The sequence below is a fragment of the Colobus angolensis genome, unplaced genomic scaffold, assembly GCF_000951035.1.
Source record: "Colobus angolensis palliatus isolate OR3802 unplaced genomic scaffold, Cang.pa_1.0 Scaffold251, whole genome shotgun sequence".
Taxonomy (NCBI): domain Eukaryota; kingdom Metazoa; phylum Chordata; class Mammalia; order Primates; family Cercopithecidae; genus Colobus; species Colobus angolensis.
In genome coordinates, this window is record NW_012115722.1 from 4,193,073 (window position 1) to 4,216,521 (window position 23,449).

Consider the following 23,449-nt stretch of genomic DNA (forward strand, 5'->3'; position numbering starts at 1 on the left):
TTATGACATCCTTTGGACAGATGGCAGAAAGGTGTCTTGAGGAGGGGTAGCTTTTTTCTAATTTGCACGAATGCATCCGGAGCTAGTGGGGTGCTGTCTCCCGCCGTTCAGTCTAGCACTTTATTCTGTATACTCCTATCTGGGACCTTCTGATTGCCTCACAGGAGCCTCCACATCTGCACAGCCAGAAAGCAAGTTTCTTGAGATCTGGGGCCCTCTAGGCTTCTGCTCCCAGGTTGCCCAGTGCCTAGCACTTCCCATACATGCACAGGGCAAAGATTCTGCCAGGCCTGCTGAACTACAGCACATTCTACAGGTAGGCATAAGGAAGTCTGGCTACATAACAAATATGCCACACCTTCTGCCTTGATGGAGACTGGGAAGTGCCATGGGGAGGTGAGGAGTTGAAATTTAGGTAAAAATCCAAACCCGGGATGATACCGGTAAATGCCAGCTTATCTTAACACAATCCAGAAAGGCCTGGTGCATATGAAACTTCGAAAGAAGAGACAAATTTGAAACACAGTTATGACTAAATCGGCCCCACTAAAGACCAGAAAGTACTAACACTTCAAATGCATGGCAGACCCCTCTCTTAGCCTAGTTACCTGGCAAGTTCTTCTCAGTGAATACAATGTAAGATTTAACACAAGCCAGAACTTCCTTGCTAGAGTCTGGATGCTCGCCCTGACATATCCACAGTCCTTTCTCAATTGTCCACGTACAGATTATCTGCTGCAAATATTTTAGTCTCAGGGTTGCTTGCCAAGATGTTTGAGTCCGCAACCTTCTGACAGCAGCTGTTCGAGGGAATGCAGATGAATTTTAATATTAGCCTCTGCCAAATATAATTAGGCGGGTAAATCTGCTGCCAGTAAAAAGAGAAAGATATCATATGTGCATTCCAGGCCAAATGGTTTCTTGTAGTATCTGTATCAGGCTCTCCGCAGGGAATGAGGGTCCTAGCGATCCCACCTCTGTTTGTAAACACAGCCACACACTTTGGTGGGCCGCACGGAGAGGCTGGTGAAGTTAGTAGTACCACACATTATTCCATTAAGTCCTCTTAACACCGAGTGTGCTACTGTTGGCATTGTGCAAAAGAGGAAACTAAGCTTAAAAACCAGAACTGATTATGCTGTTTCCCTGCTTAAACCCCTCCAGTGGCCCTCTTTCCCCTAAGGAGGGGTGCAAAGGCTTCCACAACCCGGCTGCTGCTGCCTCTCAGCCCGGTCTCTCTATGGAACTGCGTTCCCTTTTCTGAGCCTGCCATGCTCTCATCCCTGCCAAGAATGCTCTTTCCAGCTCTGCAATTCCCGCTCATCCTTCAAGTCTTCAGTTTAAGCCTCCCTTCTTCTGAGCAGCATGCTCTCACACCCTCAGGGCTAGGTTAGGCTTCCCTGCTCAGTGAGCCTTATTACGCCATTATTGTATCACTCATTTAATCATCTGAATCTTCTGTCAGCCCAATATATATCCCCTGAGATATATATGTCTATAGGGCAGTGTCTATCACACTATAGATGCTGTATCATCATCAGCAGCAGCAGCTTCATCAAAAGGAAACAACAGTAAGTAGCAGAACCAGGATTTGAACCCAGAAGTTGTAGAACAAAGAGAACTAAATCCCAGTTTCCCAACTCCTCAACCACTGGCCTCTCCACTCTGTCAGACCACAATAGCTGACACCTGTTCCTGCCTGTCCAACAATCCTTCTCCTTCTGATAATAGCATCTGGCTTTCCTCTGCAGAGTCACTCATCCCCCACTCTCAGTCTATGTAGTTTATGGAGACTGATCCCACTCCAGGGTCACACTGCACTCAGTACCCCCACCTGACCCGGCTTGTTTCATCCTGAAGGCCATGTGGCTGGTCCTAGGTCAGTATGAAAGGAGAGTTTATGGAGAAGCTAATGAAGCTAGACTTCTGGACCCTCTCACCTATATGGGCCCTTTCCAAGTTAGAATGGGTCTTTGAAGGTGTTTATGTGGTCATATGTGTTTGTATGTGTAACATTTTCCAAATTAGGCATTTTATCCTCAATCTATTAAGATTGTCATCTAACCATTCTGACATCCTGTGCCTGTGTGAGGTGATACTGGGGGAAATACAGGTATTTCTGGACATGAGCTAAGGAGAGACTGAGGTGGTGAGATATTTATTTTGGTTTAGCCCCTGAAAGCTTCAGGTCCCACAAAACCTAGATTTACCCTGGTCAAGTGACCAGTAAAGTGGTCAGTAAAGTGAGTCCGACATGTGCAAGGAGCACTGTGACCTGGGAACTTTCTTCCACCTGAGAGGGCTGTGCTCATAGGATGGCAGTGCCCACAGCTGGGCACTGCCACCCTCGCCACCTGTGGGGGAGAAGCTACCAGGGGACAGAGGGAGAGATGATGGAGAGGGACACAGGAGCAACGAGAGTCACGTGTGTGAGTGTGTGAATATACGTGCATGTGTGAGTGTGTGTGTGTGCATGTGTCCACAACACGGTTTTAGCTCCAGAATCCAAACAGGCCTTTTTAGGCAAGATCTACCCTAGGATTTTTCAATTTCATGAGCCAAAAGTTTAAGTGAGTGTCCAAAAGAACCGAAAAAATCCTGACTTAACACATCCATCTCTCTGAGATCCTGCTTTTTAGGAAAAAAAGTGCCACCAGTGCCAGCATCACAGCAGTGATTCACTCACCCAGGGCAGTGCCCTCTAGGGCAATGTCCAGCTTTCTCACCAGTGGGGGTCTGCCCCTTCCTGAGACCAGAAATGCCACCAGGGCCTTCTTCTCCACCATCCTGCCTCCCAGCTGCATTTTACTGCCACAAGATTTTGCTTATGGACCAATTGTAACTGAGGGGAAACAAAAAAGGGGAAAAAGGGGATGGGGGAGCAAATTCTTCTCAACAAATAACATTCTGGCCTTTTTTTCCTCATCAGAGCATAAGGCTGGTGGCCACTCGGCTTTGAGATCTGAACAGGATTGAGACGAAACATCTGTTCAGGGAGGGAGGGGGAAGCCCCGGGAGAGAGAGAGGGGGAAAGGGGAGAAAAAGCCTTCTGTGGGCTAAAAATATCATGTCCCTTCCACTCTCCCCCTCCGTCCCCACCCAAGTTAAAACATGTGATGAAATTCAGCTTTTACAATCTAACCCCGAGCTACTTGAAACTATTAAAGCCTCTCCGGTATCTGACACAAGTCAGAATTTCCACTGTTCCAGCTGAGCTTTTATGAGGAGCAGACTTGAGAGAAACTGCCAAGGTAACAAAGTCCGCTTGTTCTCTGTCACCGCTGCAACTCAGCTTCTGGGGGGACTGCAGGGGAGTGGAGAGTCAGGGCCGCTGACATCCCCCGACAGGACGGGCTCTGAACTGAGGGAGAGGAGCCAGCAGGGCATGGGCACCTGCCCCTCCATCTGGGGGTCCCCGCTGCCGTCCCGTGAACTCCCCTTCCTCCCAGCCTTCCTAGGAAGCCACCGCCAGCCCTGTGTATTAGGGAGCCTTGCCCGGGAGTCCCGGGCAATGTCCGTGGCTACTTCCTGAGAAGTCTTAACTCGCTCTCTCTCTGTTTCTTGCCCAACTGCTCCCTGAACCCCAAGCTCCAACCAGCAGGTATCCCACGGCCTCCTCGGTACCTCTCCTTGGATGTTAAATGGGCATCTTGAACCCAACAGGTCCAAAAACAGGAGACTTGATGGTCACCTGCCAAAACCTCCACCTCAGAAGTGACACTGCCAAATCCTTAGTTCCTGAAGCCAAAAGTCTAAGATGTATCCCTGATCTCTATCATTCCGTCAACCCCCTTCTCACCAGCTCCAACCCCCAGCCTCATGGACTTCTCCACAGCCCCAAGCTCCCAAACTAGGCCAGCACCATCTCCTCTCGCCTGCAACCCTGCAATCACCTCCTGGTTTCATTGCCCCCTTCCTCCCTGCCCATGGGCAGTCCCTCCCAGAAGCCAGAATTCACTTCTTAAAACAGGTCAGAATCCAGCAGTCACCCACCCAACCCTCTCCAACCCAAGTGCGTGGTCCCACACTTGATGACCACCCCACTCTCATTCCTGATGCCACAATGGCCTCCTTTCTGTTCTTCCCCAAACACCAAGTTCCCTCTACCCTGGGGTTCTGCTCACTCCTCCTAGCTGCTCTCCCCCTACATTTTTCCATGGCTGGCTCCTTCCTGACATCTGCATCTCAGGTGAAACATCACCTTCTCAGAAAAGCCTCCTCACTCTACCTCTCCCTGGGTTTTACCTCTTAGCAGAGAACCACTACCAGAAACTTCCATGCTCCTTCGCAGATTTACGTATTCATCCCTGCCTCCCTCCTGTGAATGTCGTGACCAATGGGCCTGCCTACCTTGCTCACTGTGAACCCAGGGCCCAGCAGAGCCCCTAGCTGCAGCAAATGCCCAGCACATACCGAATGGCGAGGAGTGAGGGGCCAGATTCTGTTCTCAGTCTGCTGTGTGACCTTGGACAGGTCACTTCTCCTCTCTGGGCTTCAGTTTTCCAACTGCCGATGAAAGAGACTATAGGCCTCCCAAGTCCCTTTGCCCAACATCTGACCCCTGGGAGCCTGGACGGACTAGCCTAGGCCCCAACACAGGTAATAGGACCTGACTGAGAGGCCGGAGGAAGGGGTCACCTGCTTTCAGTGAGGCAGAGGGAGGGGTCGCCTGCTTTCAGTGACTACAGGGTGTTGACTTTCCTTCTTCAGTGAGTGTTTATTTATTGAGCACATACAGCATGCCAGACCCTACTCCAGGCACCGGGAGCACGGGGAGGCCTTTGGAGATTCTAATAGGATTAAAGAAGCTTTGCAAAGAGGCCGTCTTTGATCTGGGCTAGGTAAATGATTATAAACACGGGCTGGCGCCTCTTCAAGAAAACTGAACCCAGGAAACAAGAATCATGGCAGCTCAAGTGTGTTGGGCACTTACTCTGTACCAGGGCCACCCTTGGGACCTACATCCATCACCTCACTGTCTTCACGATAACCCTGGCGAAGAAGTGCTACAAGGAACCCAGTGAGGAAACTGAGCCACAGGGAAGTGACCCGCCCAAGGTCACATAGTGAGTGTGGGTAAGCCAGGCTAGAATGGAGTCTGAGCTGCAAATCCATAAAAAGTCAGAATGAAGGGAGGAGAGATGAGGAAGGCAAAGTTAGGGACCATTGCAGAGCTGAACAGGACCTGAGTTTCCAGAGTGCTGCTAAGCCCCCACCAGGTCTCGGTCCTAGCACTGCTCCCTGCTGGGCCGAACAAGCAACTCCAGGCACATCCACCCTTGGCTTGAGGAAGCAGAGACCACCCCAAGGGCTGCCACGTCTGCACGTCAGGCCAGTGGGGAGGGGGCAGCAGGGGCAAAGCAAGGCCTGCCCTGGAAGCTGGGAGGCCCGGGCCTGGTCCTGAGGAGGAGGGGGCTGCCTGACTTCAGTGGTTGTAGCATCTCCTTTAGGAAGCAGGGACCCTGCAGGCTGGACCGTGCCCTGCAGAGGGGGCTTCCTAGAGAAAGATGCCAGGAAGTGGAGAGATAGGAACCAGGCACTTGAGGACGCAGAAGGAGAATGAGCAAAGGCCCAGAGGTGAGACACAGAGACAGCCAAGAAGCTGGGCGGGGGCAGGGTTCACCAGGTGAGAGGCAGGGGGTCCCTGGAGAAAGGGAGATGGGAGAGGGGGACGAAGCAGTGGCTGGAGCACCCTCAGACACAGTGACTCCTGGAGGCCATGCAGGAGAACACGGCCTGGCACCCATTCTCCCCGTGGGGCCCAAGCCACAGGCTGCGACTACCTGAAGTGCTGCCCAGCTGTGGGGCAGGGAGGCCGGGTGTGCACTGAAGGTACGCATGGGGTCACCCCTCGCCGGTCCTCAGACCCCAGCTGGGTCAGCTGAGGAGGGGGCCCTCTCCCCTCCTCCCCACAAAAGCCGCACCTCACCAGCCCTGCCACGCCCAGCCAGCTCTCAGAGCTTGGGACTTTTGATGTTTACTTTGTTCTTTCCCCAGTTCAAAAGGAGCTCTGCAGCCCTGGCCCTCGCACCAACCCCAGCCTTAATCTCCCATCCCTCCCGCTCCCAGCTGGCCAGTTAAGGCGGTTAAGACGCTGGATTAGGGCCGGCTTTACATAACAACGCGGGAGCTAAAGCCATCCTCTCCTGGGATGGCTAAAAGACTTCTTTTTATCTTCACGCCTCAGATGGCCTTTTTTCTCTCTTAAACAGCTCTCCAGCCCGCCAAGAGGCAATGAACTTGGCCAACAGGAAGACAAAGAAGAGATTCAGGACTCAGCTTTTTCTCCCTTGGCCAGTAGCACAGAGGGACCCCCCCAGCCCCAGGTCCGAAGCAGGCAGCTGGTTTTCTGTGGCCAGAACTCAGTAGCACCTGCTCTCACCAGACCTAGCCATGTGGTGGCCTGCCATCCACACCATATTGCCCACCCTGGGGTGGGCGGCCTCAGACCACAGGACCAAGGGTGCCAGAGGACCACAGATGGCCACTGGGTCCAGGGTCCCTCATGGGGTCTTAAGGGCCACACGGACAGGTCCAAATGCCCACCTGACTCAAACCAGAGCAGCTCTGCTCCTGCTGCCTTATTTATAGTTTTCACTTTTAAATACTGACATTAGTTTTTAAATTCATAAGGAATACATAATTATGTTCTTTTTTGATTTTAAAAAAATATATAATTTTAGAATTATTGATAATAGAGACAGGGTCTCGTTATGTTGCCCAGGCTGGTCTTGAACTCGTGAGCTCAAGCAATTCTCCAGCCTCAGCCTCCCAAAGTGCTGAGATTATAAGCATGAGCCACCATGCCCAACTATGTTCTTCTTAAAAAAGTTTAACCATGAAATGCAGATAACACAGACTTAAGTCTCCTCCCATGTTTGGAAAGAGCTATGGTTATCATCTGTCTAGGCCTCTATCCACACAGTCATATGCATATGTGGTACCCTAAGAAACTCCTGAGGATGGTCTGGTGCCTTCTTTTACATAAAAGATATCAGACTGTATGCACATACAAAGCTTTCTGTTCACAGGACTCCTCCCCCTTGATCTGGGGCCTGCTTACATTTGAACAAAGTTTGCTAGATACCTGGCTCTCCAACCTGCCTCCAACTTCTAGGCAACGGAGTATCTTCAAACAGTGCTTCTCCGAGTGTAGTGTGCATGCAAGTCACCTGGGGAGCTGATTAAAATGCAGATCGGATTCAGCAGGCCTGGGCTGGAGCGAAGATTCTATATTTATAACAGCTCTCAGGCCAGATGTGGCCACGGTCCTCAGGTCTGGCCCAGGCTCCCCTTAAGAACTTCCCAGAACGGTCTGCTCTTCTCTTGCGGCCCTTCGGACACCCGCAGGCCTGGATCCCCCTCTGCAGACCCTTGCACCATGGCCCCCCAGCTCTCCAGCCAGCTGTCTGCCCTGGTCTCAGCAGAGATGTCCTTCCTTACTCTCATAAGGCAGCCTCCCATTTGGTGATTTCTTCCTGCTTCTGAATTTAAAATCTCCCATTCAGCAAACACTCTGCTTCATGCTGTCATCCGTTCCTGGCACCAATTCTGGGAGCCAAGCAGGGCAAAGGCCCTTGTTCCCATTCTACAGATGTGGAAACTGAGGCTCAGAAAGGTGGGGTGGCCTGCCCAAAGTCAAACCAGCACACCAGCAGCCAGCAGACCCTCTACTTGAGCGTCCTGATTCTCTCTACAACACGGCACTTCACCATGAAGAAAGAAAGCAGCGGCCAAGTGCGGTGGCTCATGCCTGTAACCCCAGCACTTTGGGAGGCCAAGGCGGGAGGGTTGCTTGAGGCCAGAAGTTCAAGACCAGTCTGGGCAACATAGTGAGACCCCGTCTCTACAGAAAAATTTAAAAATTAGCTTGGCATGGTGGCGTGCAACTGTAGTCCCAGCTACTTGAGAGGCTGAGGTGAGAGGATCACTTGAGCCCAAGAGGTCGAGGCTGCAGTGAGCAATGATTACCTACTGCACTCCAGCCTGGGTGACAGAGCAAGACCCCGTCTCAAGAAAGGAAGGAGGACGACACAGGAGAGAGGTGAGAGGCTGGCTGTGTGTGTGTGTGTGTGTGTGTGTGCACTCATGCGCCAAGGGAGTGACACGATGGAGGACACGGAATCGGCACTGTGTGTAATGCTTACTCCATGCCCAACACTGCCTGATCACACTTCACACACCACTCTGAGCAGCTACTCTTATTATCCCCAGAGGAGTAGCAGAGTTTCAACAACCTGTCCAAGGTCCACCAGCTAATCTGGTGCAGGGTCAGGACCAGCCCCTACCTGGGCTTGGACCTATGAAGTGCCACATCTGTCTCTTACTCCTCTCCTCCATCCCACCCTCCAGTCCACCCCCACCCACAGTCACAAGGTCACAAGGTCCCTGTTGTGCCCTCCGTCTGCAGATTTTCTGGAATATGCAGGGCACATGGCCAGCTGGACACCGGCTTCCCCTACTCGCTGCTGCTGGGAAGAGAGCAATGGACTCCGAGTACCTTCCAGCCGGAAGTCGTCCTCCTCTTCCTCGCTGAGCGTGTCTCTCAACACGTCGCCCACGAGCTCCTAGAAGACAAAGCAGAGGCATTAGGGGGAGTCCTGTGCTGAGACATTAAAAGTGGCGCCTTGAAGACCCTGGGCTGATTCTTCTGATGGGAATTCAGGTCAAGTGAGGCAGATCCTATTGCACCTGAAAAATTAAGCGCCAAGGTGGGTCCCTCCTGCCCTTAACATAAACCCACAAGTGTCAGCACAACATTCAGGCCCCTGCAGGCTATGGCTCCACCTGGTCTTCCATCATGCCTCCCATATTTCACCAACACACATGCTTTCTGGAAACCAGCCTGATTCCTTGCACTCACCCTGCCTGTTCCCCACCAGTGAGTTAAGGATATCTGGGATCTCATCCCAACTAACCTGATCAGGAGGTGTCAAGTTAGCGAGGGGAGTGTTGCTGGTCCACAAGCTGGGAAATTTCTAGGATATCAACAAAGGCCCCATCTGTCTGACCCACCCTAGCAGGATAACTCCAAATATGGAAGAAGCTAGACCACACCTTGTCAAACTGTCTTCTGTATTTATTGGTATTCTGCCAGAAGACTTCTATGATCAAAGAAGATTCTTTTAAACAAAGTTAAACAAGATCCCTTACAGCAGGACTTATCAGGACTTTTACTATGGTTCTAAACACTGTGAATCTCCAAGCACTGGCATATTTTGCATTCTCCAAACTTACTCAGACCATGGAGCTTCGTTTTTCAAAAGCATCACGAGATTTGTGTCCCAAGAAACCCGCTTTAGGAAATACTCCTGTTATGGGAGGAGACACAAGGGTTTGGGGGGATGATGATGCTATGGTAGTGCTTCTCAAAATACAAAATGACAAGCAATAAAAAAGCCCAAACTCAGCAGCTGTCACCAACTTCTCTTTGTGAAAATAAAAGAGAGAGAGAGAAAAAAAAAAAACCAACCCTTTCCTTGGGAGAAAAAAAAAATTCTACACCTCAGATGATGCTTAAAAAAAAGCCAGTCCTCATCTTGATGAACAAAAGAAAAACACGGCTTTGTATTGCTGATCTCATCAACTGGACACAGCTGGAGGTAAGCCTCTTGCTTTTTTTTGTTTTTTGTTTTAAAGACAAACAGCTAACATTTTGTGGCTATTCTCTTTCTTCTTTCAAATCTTTCTAGGGCATTACACACTCTTTCTTAAAAGCTGTTAAAATGTGGCCATTCAGATTCTGGTGTCCCATTTACTTCAAAACCAGGCTACTTTATTCCTCGAGTCAGGATGGCTTCCCTCTCCTCCTCCGCCAATTATTATAATCATCGAACATTTCCTGGGCTTGTAAACTGGCTGTTTGTGTTAACAGAGCCCGAGTTGACAGGGGAGCTGGGAGACGATGACAGGAAAGGGATGCACACAGGTGGCATCATTAGATGGCTGGGACGCCCCAGCAGCCAATTAAAGCCATCTTTCATGCAGGAGAAAGACGGGTGCCGCCGCCCCCTGAAAGGCTGGTAGGCAGAGCTTCCTCGAGGGAACAGGCAACAGTCTTCAAGAGAATCTGTGCACCTCTTCACGTTGAGGTCTTCTGCAGAGGGGGGCTCTGCACCTGCCACCCTGACTGCACCACAGCCGGGTGACAGCATCAATGAGACGTCTGAGTACTCGTGTCTTTTTACTGGCACACTTGGAAGAGTTTAAAGACTCCAGACATCGCCACCAACAAGGCAGCCGTGTGGGACCCTATAACGATGACCACGTGTGCTCAAGGCACCCCAGTCATCACCAGTGACAGCTTCAGCACTCCCTGTTCAGAGGACCAAGCTCTCTGACACACCCAGAAAGCAGAGTTCTGGCAAGTTCCAGGACAGGCCTCTCACCACTCAACAGCACCCTGCTCTGAAGAACACTGGAAAGCTCCCTGGAGCCATGGTCCATGGACGCACTGTGCTGTGCCAATGCTCAACTTTGCAAAAACTCTCTCTCCCCGGCCAGGTGCAGTGGCTCACGCCTGTAATCCCAGCACTGTGGGAGGCCTAGGCCGGTGGATCACGAGGTCAGGCAACCTGGCCAACACGGTGAAACCCCGTCTCTACTAAAAATACAAAAAATTAGCCAGGCGTGGTGGCGGGCACCTGTAATCCAACTACTTGGGAGGCTGAGGCAGAAGAATCGTCTGAACCTGGGAGGTAGAGGCTACAGTAAGCTGAGATTGCGCCACTGCACTCCAGCCTGGGTGACAGTGTGAGACTCCGTCTCAAAAAAAAAAAAAAAATGCATCTCCTCCGCTGAGCCACACAGCCAGGGTCTGCGGCGTGCAGTGTGCATGCTCCTAGAGCTTTGAGTCTCTAGGCCAGAAGCCATGTGGGATGTGGAGCCAAACACAGGATCACATCCTGGCTGTACCACCTGCCTCGCCTTTGGACCTCAGTCTACTTATTTGTAAAATGGGTATAGTCATCAACCATAATAATAACCAAACAGCTGGCACTTACTGTGCATTTTCCATGTGTCAGGCACTTTATGTACACAGTCATTCCTCGGTACCCGTGGGCGACTGGTTCCAAAACTCCCTGAGGCTATCAAAATCTGTAGATGCTCAAGTCCCGTATATAAATGGTGTAGTATTTGCATATAACCTACAAACATCCTCCCCTATACTTTAAATCACCTCTAGATTACTTACAATACCTAACAGAGTGTAAATGCTATGGAAATTGTTGTTATACTGTATTGCTTAGGGAATAGGGACAAGAAAAGTCTGTATGTGTTCAGTACAGATGCTTTTTTGTTTCCAAATATTTCCTATCTATGGTTGGCTGAATCCATGAATACAGAGCCCATGGATATGGAGAGCCAACTGTGTACACGTGTATTTATTAACCCCCTGAATCATCACAACAGCCCTGGTCTTTCCATCTCTCAAGAAATAGATGCTCATTAAAATGATTTGCAAATTGTAAAGTGAGAGGTATAATCGTTACCGTTATTATCTACAAAGAAAGTGGCCTCAACCCTGAAGGACCATATGAGACCAGAAACGGTGCTGATGACAGTCACCCGTCATCTACCGAGTGCTCACAGTGTGCGAGGTACTGACCAATGGGATCCTCACGGGAGGCTCCGGAGAATGGCCTCCCCACAGCCCTGCATCTAAGTGGCTAAGAGGCTCCAAGAGGCTGCGACCCCCTCTGGATCACCTGCCAGCAAGGGGCGAAGTGGGGACTCGAGCCAGCTCCTTCAGGTGCCTCAGCCCGGGCTCCTACTCATGCAACCAGGGCTCCTGTGGGCATGGGAGCAGAGGTGGCCAGGAGTCCTGGTGCCTACCAGGGACCAAGGATCACACCTAAAGGAGTGCAAGAAAAATAGCCCGGCCGGCAGCTCCAGTGGGTGAGTGGTCAACAGCTCCCATCTGCCTAGCAAGACTCAAAGCTCCCCTGCTGCTCCCCACAACTTGAGGACTTAGCCCTGCCCTCAAGCTGAGCCCTGGCTGGCAGCCTCACATGTCAGGGCCAGGGCCAGGCCCTCGGCACCACCCTTCGGGAAGGCAGCTGTTGCTGGGAGACACACTCCGACCTTCGACGGCGCCACTGCGAGCCCCCATGCAGAGGGCATGGAACTGGAGGTGGTCAGACCTTGGTTCAAATCCCAGCTCTGCCTCACATGTGCTGCGCCACCTGGGGGAAGGAACTTTATCTCTAGTGCACCTCAGTCTCCCCATTCGTAAACAGGGGCGACAGCAATCAGGATATCTGAGGGGGCAGTGTGAGAAGTGAGGAAGTCATTGCGTGTGAAGCGCTTAGCAGGGCAGCTGAAAGCGGGAATGGGGTTCATCAGGTCAGTAGTTACTGTTTATTACTCTTGCTATTGTTATCATATGGTGGCCAGAACATTGCTGGGACGAGCTGAGAGACTCACCAGACCCCAGGTACCCTCACAGACACCTGGAAACATGCCCCATCCTGCCCAGCACACAGTTTTCGGGGGCTGCATTTCCCCCTCGTGGCAATCCTTTCAGGTATCCCAAAGGACTGCCATGACTACCCTGCTTTACAGATGAGACAACTGAGGCACAGAAAGGTCAAGTGACTTACTTGCCCAAGGTCACACAGCTAGTAAGTGCCAGTGCCCAAGCCCACACCCTTTACCACTGCACCTGGGAAACCCACATGTGGGGCTTGGCTGCAGTGGCCACCCTCCTGCACTTCTTTTGTCTACTTAGTTGTCACTCTGCCCGTGGTCCCAGGCCCCTCCCCTCTAGCCTCCAGGACAGTGGGCCTCAGACTCTTCTGCAAGTTCTGATCAAAGATCTTCCTGGGTCTCCAGAGCCCCTGCTCCACCAGACCTGGGGCCAGGCTGCTCCTGCCCAGTGGCCTGGCTTGGTGGCCTCTCAGGCCCAGATGTGCCACCTTCCTAAGTCCCAGTGGTGCCCCATCAGCTGGCCCTAAAGCCCCTCCTCTGCCCTACACTGGGCCCCAGGAAGAGAGGCCAGCTCCTCCGGGCACAGGGTGTGCGGCCAGCACCAGTCCAGAGCCTAGAATCCAGGCACGATACCTTATAAGGCCTCCGGGAATGGGAAAACCACATCAAAGCAGCCTTGGGGAGCGAGCTGGAGTTTGGTTGGGGTTTTTCCTCTGTCTTTGAGACTTCCTACTCCTGAATGTAAGATCTTCCCCCACCGCCTGCCCCAGCAGTGCTTTGTCAATCTTTCTGTTCTCTAAGAGCTAACAGATGTTGGTGCCACGGGTTTCAAAGCAAACTCCCGGTGCCCACAGAACACGGCACAACTCACAGATTCCAAGAATGTACAGGGTTGGGACGTGCCGGGGAAAGGGGGGCGGGCAGGGCCCAGGCCACCCTGTAACCCTTAGATCCAAGCAGCCTACCCTGGAGCTGCCCCAGGAAATTCCTGGCAAGCTCTCTCTTCCCAGTACGCTGAGGCCGCAGCCCGGCCAGGCGCTCTCCAGGCCTTGCTGAGAGCAAGCTCTTGCCTTCCTCTTGTTCCCTCTCAGGAGGCAGGACAGGGATGCTCCACTCCCCAGTGTCCAGAGCAACCTGACAGTCGGGACACCCAGGCTCCGGGCCCAGCCCCACCCTCAGCAGCCGAGTGGCAGCAGACACATCACTTAACTTCTCCAGCCTCCATTTTCCCCTTCTATAAAATGGGGATTTTGATGTCAAAGAGCAGTCAATGAGAAAACATAGACAACAGGCCTAGATGGTGTCTAATGCGAAGCTGGAAGCACTAACATCAGTTTCTCTCCTCTTCCCAACACAGGTTCAGGAACATTCTCACATTCCATCCTAATGCCTGGCGAGCCAATGCCTCAATGTCCACACTGAGACGATGCTCACATGTGTGTCCAGGAGGCACATTTAAATCCAGTGATGTTTAATGCAACGCACTTCCTGTTAATCCGCAGTCAGGAACACCCTGGATGCCCCAAAGGCATGTGCACTGGATCTCCACAGAGGAACACCACATGAGAGGGACTCCAAAAGAATAAGACAGACCTGCAGATCTCCCAGGCAGACAGCCAGACCACAGGACGGGCAAAGGAGCCACGACAGGAAGATATGCAGACTGTACTGCTGCCTGTACACAGAGGAGAGCACCAAACCCATGTACACCATGAGATTGTCCCCGTGTGGGTGAACATGCGGAAGACGACAGCCACAGCGACCTCCAGGGAAGGGAGGGCAGACAGAGGCAGTGGGTGTGGGGGTTCATAAACCCCAGCCTTATCAGAAGTGTTCTCATGTTTAATGGATGAGTATATTACTTGGGTAATTAAAATCCAATTTAGTAAAACCGCAGATAATAACCCACTTTACAAAAGAGAAAACAAAAGCTGGGAGATTAAATAACAGGTCCAAGGTTTTGTGGAAAGTAACAGAGTGGGATAGACCCCTGGAGGGGTCTCTAGAATAGAGAGGCCGGCCAAGATGATGCTCACAGTTCCCTGGAGCACAGACCTTCTTGGGTTCCAGCCCACATACCATCAATGGGCAGCTCTCTTTTCTAGGGCTATACCTAGGAAACAAGAGGAAAACTGGGGCTGTCCAGTTTCTGGGCCTCAAGTTCTACGTCTCTCACATGTACCTCTCCCCTGTGGACCTGTTATCTCTACCCACACAGCCTCCCTCCCATCCCCAGACCCCCAGGGCTTTCCCAGGCCTCCAGAGCCTACTCTGCCTATAAGCGCGGCAGGCTGCAAGTGCTAGGAAATTATCCAGCCCGTCCCAACACTACACAACACGCAGGCCAGTGATACAAAAATAATCCTCATCAAAGGGCGGGGAAATGGTAAGAGGGCACAGCGGGCAGGAGTCAGGGAGGGCTCCTGGAGGCCTGACCCCAGGGACAGGAGAGGCTGGGGGCATCCTCCTCCCCAGGAGAGGAAAACAGGCTTGCCCCTCCCTGCCTGGGTCATCAGAACACAGGCCTCAACATGCTGCTTCCAAGATAAATGGCATCTCTTTCCAAAGGAGCCAAAATAAAGGGCAGAGTCCTCAGCCACTCCCCTGAAGACCCTTGAGCCCACTACAGCCATAGGTCATCTGGTGGTGGCTCCTGGCTCTGCCCACCAGACCTGTGCCCCGCCGCAGCCAAGCCAATTAGAACCCTTCTTGGGAGCTGAAGGGAAAGAACTCTTCTCCAGTGCCAAGGCTGCCTCTCATCTCATCGGCAGCTTCTCAGAGACAGCTCGCTCGAGGAGGCAGCTCACACAGACAGAGATGGAGGCCAGCGCTGGGACCAGTCTCAGGCCCAGCCTTCTCCAGAAGGAGGCTGCCTGCGGGCAGGTCTCTGGGTCTGTTTTGCCCTTGAACAGCACTTGGTACCAGGCAGGCACTTGATAAAGTGTCTGTTCGGTGAACCCTGGGGCAGGCCCACCCTCACCCCCACTTCCCACCGATGGGACGGTCACACAAGCCACTAAACGGCTCTTGCTGCTTCCAGCAATTCAGGTCAGGTTTCTGTTACCTGCAACTAAAAGCTCTGACTCCTACAGCTCCCAGAAGCGATCCACAGCATCCTCAAAGCAAAGTCCAGGATTCCCAGGCAAGCTTGGGAGCCAGTGGAGCAAGCTCCTGCCACCCTGCTGTACCACAGTTCCCTGCAGGAGCCTCACCCGCAGACTCCACTCAGAGCTGTGGAAGCTGAGGCGGGAGGGAAGACAGGCTCCCCGGGCTGCACACATAGACCAGGCCTTTTGTGTTTGGCTTGCAAAGACCAGGTCTTCAAGATGCCAAAGACATTGAGCAGCAATTAAAATTCTTCAGATTTCTCCTGGACTATTTTTATCTGCCCAAGATGCAATCGATGTGCTCCTAACTGTAGATCCCCAGCCTTCAGCTCCCCACATCCTGGGAACCCCAACCTGAGCCTGCCTCCTGGGCTTGAGGGTTTGCACAGGGAAGGTGGACAGCCAGCAAGGAGTGGTACGGCAGGGCTGGCAGGAAAGACTTCAGACCCAGGGCCTGATTCTGAAACCACCATACTCCCTTCCTCCAGCCCTCAGGCCTGAGGCCCGACGGGGTGCACAAATCCCTAGAGACAGGTTGCCCAATCCTGCACCTCAGCCAGCCACAGTCACCAAAGGGCCAGCAAAGGCCACTTCCTGGCCTGTCACCCCAGTCAGTCACAGGCATCCACGTGCCACTGTCGCACCTTCCTCCAGAGCCATGTCCCACCTGGGCTACCATGAGTACTTAAATGCTTCTCTTTAAATTGGCTCTCTCTCTCTCTTTTTAATCTAGTGTTGCCATAAAGCAATAAGATCAATGAAATCACAGGTGCTGGGGGGCTTGGTTTGGTTTGGTTCTGAGATGGAGTTCTCACTCTGTGCCCCCAGATGGAGTGCAGTTGCATGACCACAGCTCACTGCGGCCTCCAACTCCTGGGCTCAAGTGACTCTCCTGAGTATCTGTGACTCCCGCCGGCACAGGCCACCATGCCCAGCTAATTTTTTTAAAACTTTTTGTAGAGACAGAGTCTTGCTATATTGCCCAGGTTAGGTAGTGGTGGTATTTTTTCTTTTTTTTTTTTAAGGACAATTCATATTGAACAAATTCAGAATCATTAAAATATAAGACACCCACCACTTACCACCTGAAGTTCCAACTCCTCAATAGGACATCGACCACTGAACCACGCTTTCAGAACAACGCAATTTAAAGAACCCATCCCCTGGTCCCCACAGTGGTCAGGCTGATTCCAACAAGTAGGAAGAGGGTGGGTGGGAGAGAGACACCAGGCAAGGTGGGCATCAGGAGAGGTCACCAACCTTCCCACCTGGCCCCCCTCCTTCAAGACTCATGGCTTCAGAGTGTGATTTCTGAGCATGGAGAAAAAATGACTAATGCGGGAAAAAAAAACCCAAAACACCAAAAGCAACAACAGAAAAGAGTAAATCTTGACATCACCCAGAATGCTCCCTGATCTCAAACTGCTGGCATTTCAAAGCCCTTAAGAGATGACCCAATGTAGGGATTGTCCACAGCCAGGCAGGGCACGGGGCGGGGAGACTTTGCTGTTCGTCTGACCACAATTTTCCGACTAGACCGTGTTCAAAGGCATTTCCACAGTGGAAACTGGGATCGGATGGGCATGTTGCGGCCTGGGGGTAACTGAGGTCGTGAATATAAAGGACTCAGTGATGATGATAACCAGCCTTAGTCAGTGTGTGACGTCTGCCAAGTGTTCCATGAAGCACGTTCGGGGCATCACCGACCAAGTGCTCCCAGCAGCCCTAGAAGCTGGGCTCTGCAATGACCCCCACTTTGGCCATGAGGAAACTGAGGCTTAGAGAGGTTAAGTGACTCACTCAAGTTGTCAGTCAGGTCTGGGTTTGAGCCTTGGTTCTTCAGCTTTATATTGTGTGACTTTGTACAAATGATTCCACCTGACTATGCCCCAGTTTCCCCAGCCAAAAGTGGAAATGACAGCCCCCACCTGGCAGGGCAGTTGTGAGAGGAATGGAGAGTATGTGTACCGTGCTTCATGCATGGTCTGGCTCAAACAGCGTGTCCCAAGTCACAGCTGTCACCTTCTTCTCCCTCCGGGCCCTGGTCTTTCATTCTGTCCCCTCACATCCTCTCTTCTGCCCTGGTTTTTGTCAGGGATGCCACAGCGGATCAAAGCCCAGCCCAGCACTGCCTCATCACCCCAGAAGGCCTCAGGTGACCCCACTTCTGGCCGGCTGCAGAGAGCAGAGAGAGTACATTCAGCGCTTGTCAGAGTCTCTGCACTCCCACCCACTGCTGACCACACACATACACACATAGCCTTCCCACCCACCATTGACCTCTCTAAGCCACTGCCCACCACAACACTGCCCACCACACCATTGATCCTGTCCCGCCACTGCCCACCACACCACTGCACACCGCACCACTGACACCACCATGCCACTGCACACTGCACCACTGATCCTGCCACACCGCTGCCCACCACACCACTGGCCCCACCATGCCACTACCTGGCACACTGCTGACTAGCCCAGCCACTGGCCCGCCACGCTGCACAGCTGAGTGCTGATAAGAGGAGAGGTCCGAGGGCCTGTGGCGTGCCTCTGATCACCCAAGCAGCTGGGGCGGCATCTGCCAGCAGTTCCTGGCCCTGGGACAGGCCCCCGGTCTGCTGCCAGGGTCTAGCGCGTGTGACCTGCTGACAGGGTGGCCCTGAGCCAGGCTGCTTATGACAGGCAGCACTGTCATCTGGCCCCAAGGAAAGGTGCCCCACGGCCATAGGCCACCTCACTGTAGGGAAAGGATGTGTGCTCCTGCCCAGGGAAGGGGCTTGGGGACCCAAGAAGCCTGGAATTTCTTGCTCAGCCTCAGGAATGAAGGGCTTGAGCTTCTTGCTTTTCTGAACCTAAACAAAATAGATGAAGTAAGAGCCTCTTGATTCCTATACCCCGAGGCCTCATTTTATGGACAGGACAAGAGTGCCCATGAGCACAGGTGCACACACACGCACACACACACACACACACACACACACACAGAGTCCACCCATGCAGCCCTGCAGTGCCCTGGAGAAACCATCTTGCAGAAGCCATGCTCCTACCCACTCTGATCCCATCCGCCCTGGGCCTCCCATTCTCATCTCCTGGCCCCTTCTGTCCTTGCATCCCCAAAATAGCTCTAAGAAACTTGTCACCATCCCTCTCACAGGTCAGACTGCCCACTCGGAGCCTCCCAGTCCTAAGCTGTCTTGTCCCCTTCACCCGGAGCAACCTCCTCCCTCTACTGCTGGTGAAGTCTTTTGCCACTGTGGATTTCGACTTCCCACCTTCCTCAACTACCAGATGAGGACATAATCAAGAGGGTCACACTGGCAGCTTCCAGAGGACTCAGTTCATTCTGAAACTCAGCAGTCCGCATGCTGCCAGGGCTGTCTGTGATCGAAAGTCTCAGTGGCCACATCTATGAAATGAGGGCACCAGTCCCACCCGCCTGCCACGCAGCAGTGCACAATGATCACACCAAAGATGAGTGTGGAAAAGCCAAGAAGGTGAGAGGGGCCATTTGGGAATGAGGGCCCAGGGTCCACAGTGCTGTCAGATAGGAAGCTGCTGAGGAACAGCCAAGTCCCCTCCTGCGGTGTTAATAAACAAAAAGGTGTGTTTTCCAGAACGTCTCTGGAAGGCCACACTCCACTTCAGAATGGGAACTGGGGCACTGTCTCCTTCAGCTGTCCGGCTTTCTGGGTGATTTGAATTTTATATTTACATTCTCTCTTTTTAAACCAAGAATATTCAACCCTTTTATACTAAAAAAATAATAATAACTTTTTTCAAAGAGGTTTTTCCATTAAAACTAATGATGTGGCTCTACCTCCTGTTTGATGTCACCAAGTTGCTCAACAGGCACCTCAAACTTCATGTGTCCAAACCGGATGCCTGGTGGCCCCCAAACCTGTCCTCCCCAGTGCCTTCCCTGTGCACGCACAGGGCAGCTCCCTGCTTCCTTGGCTCTGGCCAGACACCCCGGAGGCATCCGCACATCCTGTTGGCTCTCCCTCAAAACACACCCTGAAACCAATCATTGCCGCCTCCTCCACTTCTGCCACGAGTTCCAGGCCACAGTCCTCTTGAATAATGACAATCATTTTCTATTCTCTGCCCTTGCTGCCAGCCCAACCCCTACCTAATTGCCCAAAGTTCCACCAAAGCCCATTAAAGCCCCACCCAATTTGTCTGCCCTATCACCTCCCTCACCCCTTCTGTTCCTCCCCGTTCACTCGCTCGCCTGCAGCCACACAGGCATCTTGCTGTTTCTCCAACAGGTTCAGCTCATTCCCTACTCAGAGTCTTTGTACGCGCTGTTCCCTCTACCCAGAAGGCTCTTCCTCTGGACAGCCCTGCCCTCCTGCCCCTCCTTCAGGTTTGGGCTCATTATCACCTTGTCACCTAGGTGAAGTCTTCCCAGATCTCTTTATTTAAAACTGCAGCCCCCTCTCCCACACTCCCTTCTTTATTGTCTCTGGGGCATTCCCACCATCTGACACACCATGTATCAACTCCTGACGGCAGAGACACTCAACCGGCGTGTTAACCACCAAACGCAGCTCTATATTTACTGACTCAGAAAAACATGCCCTGCATTTTCTCGAAAGGAAAAAGCAGTTGCCAAAGAGCAGAGAAAATGTGATTACATTTCCTCACATTATCTACACGTGTTTCCATGTGCTGTAGGAGGAGGCACACGTCTGCAGAGACGGGCACCAAAATGCTCCCAGAAATGGTGCCCAGTGCTGGATTCTGGGTCACCCAATGGTCTTCCATGAACACACGATTACTTCTACAATCAGAAATTACAGCAAAGCGTTTTGAGGGGAAAAAATGCTAAAACATATAAAAATGGGCACCCAAGTTGGTTGTAGAAAGACTCGCACTCAGAAATCTGCTGAAAGGGTCTTGGCCTTAGCAGTGGCAAGACCTACAGCTTTCTGGTGAAATGGGTGGCCTCCTGATTCCAGCTGGGAGGGAAGGTGGAGACTCCGGACTTTGGGCCACCCAGACCCCATTGCTCCCTTCCACAGCCACACAGTGCACACAGGTCACAAAGAGGCCACAGCCAGACCCCTGCCTGCTTCTCACTGCTCACTGTACGTGTATAGGAAGCCAGGGGCTGTGTAATGCAGACAATACTTTGATTCCAGAAATGGCATAAGACCAGCTGAGCATGCAAGCCAGGCTGTCAATGGGGGCCCAGGGGGAGCAAGGTGGCACTCTCCTGCGCATCCCAACCAGCACACACCAAATTTTGCTGTTGCCATTCTCAGGCAACCAAAGACCTCAAAGCAAAAAGTATGGGGATCTAGAAGGCTGCTGCCTGCCCCTGCAGGTCCAGTCAACAGCCCACATCACCCTGTGTCACCACAGGGTGGTCGCCTGGGAAGTCAGTGAGGTCTGGGAGAGGCCCTATGGTCAGCGTGGAAGGTCTGAGGCCACTCTTGGGCCTGGGGGTAAGAAGGTCTTCATGGCAGTGACTTCACCCATCACACCTGTACCTCACCCAACAACCCAGGAGGTCCACGTGTGAGCTATTGCTGTTTTTGCAGATGGGGGGACTGAGAGTCATAGGGGAGGCAAGAAAGTGGTGAGGCTGGGAGAAATGGAGCGCTCCCAAGAGGAAGGCCAGAGCTCTCAGGACATGCCCCTGGGTGTTCCTGGATCTGGAAGAGACGCCTCTGCCGTCTGAGCCCCACATTTCCACCAGCACTACCAGCATCAGGCTAGGCCAGAGCCTTTGTTCAGAGGTTCTTACCTGCAAGAAGGACCCAGCCCCTCTGAGAATATGCGCCTAGAAAAATGCCATGCAAAGAAAATTGCACATTCAATTTCAGGGGGTTCATGAACCTCCCCACTACAAGTCCTTTTGTGAATTTTAGTTTAGGAACCTCTGAGAGTTCAGATGGGTAAACTGAGGGCTCAAAAAGGGACAGGACGTGCCCAGCGTCACAAAGCCAAAGAGAAGCAGAGCCAGGATCCGAATCCAGAGGACCCACCACTGGGAGCAAAGAACCAGCAAGAGATGAGTTCCCTCGGGGAGCAGAGGCACAGGACAAGAGCCCCCACACGCCCTGACTGCCAAGGGCCGGAGCACCCAGCCCAACAAGCCCACCCTCAGATGGTTTCTCCACAAGCACCGTCTCGGGCAACCAAACATTTCAAAGGAAAATGTAGTGGGTCCAGGCATCAGGGCCCAGGACGTTTGGGGAACGCTGCGTGGACTTCTCAAGCCTTTCTAGACCACCTGCAGCAGGACTCCCACGAGGTGCCCACAGATGGGGTTCTCCTCTCTTCTCTAGACCCTTTGATTGCAGTCCACCTCCCCAGGGCACCATGTGCACATGCAGATCCCCCGGGTCTGTGTGCCCCCTCCCTTCCCTGTGTGCCCCTCCCAGCAGCTCTCACCTGGGGCCTCTTCAGAGGCCTGCCCTAGGGCTATGTCTGCAGATTCAAAGAACTGCCATGTCCCCACCCCAGGTGGCCCTGAGCCTGGTGCAGGAGAATGAAAGCCCATACCTCCTGTCAGGACAAACTCAGAGGCATAATTTATACCCCAGAGCTCCCCCAGGGGGTCAGACTGAAGCCAAGACTTTGTCTGAAATGGCACCTGTGCTTGGCGTCTTCCTCTTGTCTGTCCTGCTTCCTCCACTGCCTCACTGGCCTGGCCTGCCCTGGGAGAGTGTCCTGAGTGAATCACTTGCACGTGACCCTCTCCTCAGGCTCTGTTTCTGCAGTCCCTGACCTCACAGGGCTCTCCCCTGAACTACGCAGGTAGTTGGAGGAATCCTGACCCACTTGGTGAATTCACAGGGAGTAGGCAGGCCAATGAATTGCAAGCTGGTTGGTCTCAGACAAAGCAGGTGGAACATCAGTCCAGCCCAGAAAGGCAATGGTCACACTGTGGCCAATTCAGCTGCATGAGGGGCCAGGGACCCTGATGCCAGGGTTCAGGCCTGAGAGGCAGAAAAATGGAAATGGACATTTTTTCCCACCCTACCCCACCCCAGCCCCACTTCAGGAACTCCCCTCCCCATCTTTCAGAGCCTAATTCAAGTGCAAGAAGCTTGTTCTAAGCACCTCGTGCCCCAGGAACCTCTCTCATTCATCCAGCGCGTTTCGGGCCGGCTTCACAGACTGTAAGTTCGGGAGGAAGCCGAGGCTATGGGAAGCTCTTTGTCCCTCACCTGGCTCCTGCAGCGGGCATCTGCAGTTTGGAAGCCCCTGGCCCCAGCCTCCCTTCCTCCTTCTTCTGGGAACACTTTGATGTTCCTTGGTGGCTTTCTAGACCTCACAAATAAAAACAAAGGACGTTCAGTTAAATTTGAATATCAGATAACACATCATTGTCTAGCATAAGTATGTCCCATGCAGTATTTGGGATAGACTTAAAACACAAAAAAATTAAGTGTTATTTATCTGAAATTCAAATTTAACCGTGTGGCCTATATTTTATCTGGAAATCCTGCCCCTCCACTCCTCTCACCCACATGTTGTGGGCAGGCTGATTTCTCCCCGTAACCACCAGGAAAGGCACGTGACCCAGGCCTGCCCGATAAGAGCTTCGCACCATGCCAATCGCGGGGACTGGTCAGGGCCGGGCACACAACCCAAGCTAGGCCAAGGAGAGGCAATCCCAGGACATCTTCTCTCTCTCTCTCTGTTGACATTGGTGAGATGTGAGCTGAGAGCCTGACCCTGCTGAAAGCACTTTACCACCTCAAAGAGAAATTCTAGCTATGAAAAAAGTTGATACCAAGGAAAACAGAGACACGAGGGGATGCAAAAGAAAAGGGGTCCTGACAATATCATTTGAGGCCCTGGATCAAACGGTGCCTGAAGCTAGTACCTCCCCTACATTTTTCAATGACATGAACCACAAAATCTCCCCTTTTGGCTTAAGCCAGTGTGAGCTTATTCTC

At 52.4% G+C, this 23,449-nt stretch overlaps 1 protein-coding gene across 1 annotated transcript in view; it reads right to left on the reverse strand.

Moving 5' to 3' along the window:
- The window catches only part of NKD1 (naked cuticle homolog 1 (Drosophila)), an 85,794-nt gene that overhangs the window by 18,778 nt on the left and 43,567 nt on the right, over positions 1–23,449 (reverse strand). Inside the window, exon 5 of the mRNA XM_011946630.1 lies at positions 8,501–8,567. Coding sequence (XP_011802020.1) covers positions 8,501–8,567 — 67 coding nt within the window. The remainder of the gene's footprint in view (positions 1–8,500; positions 8,568–23,449) is intronic.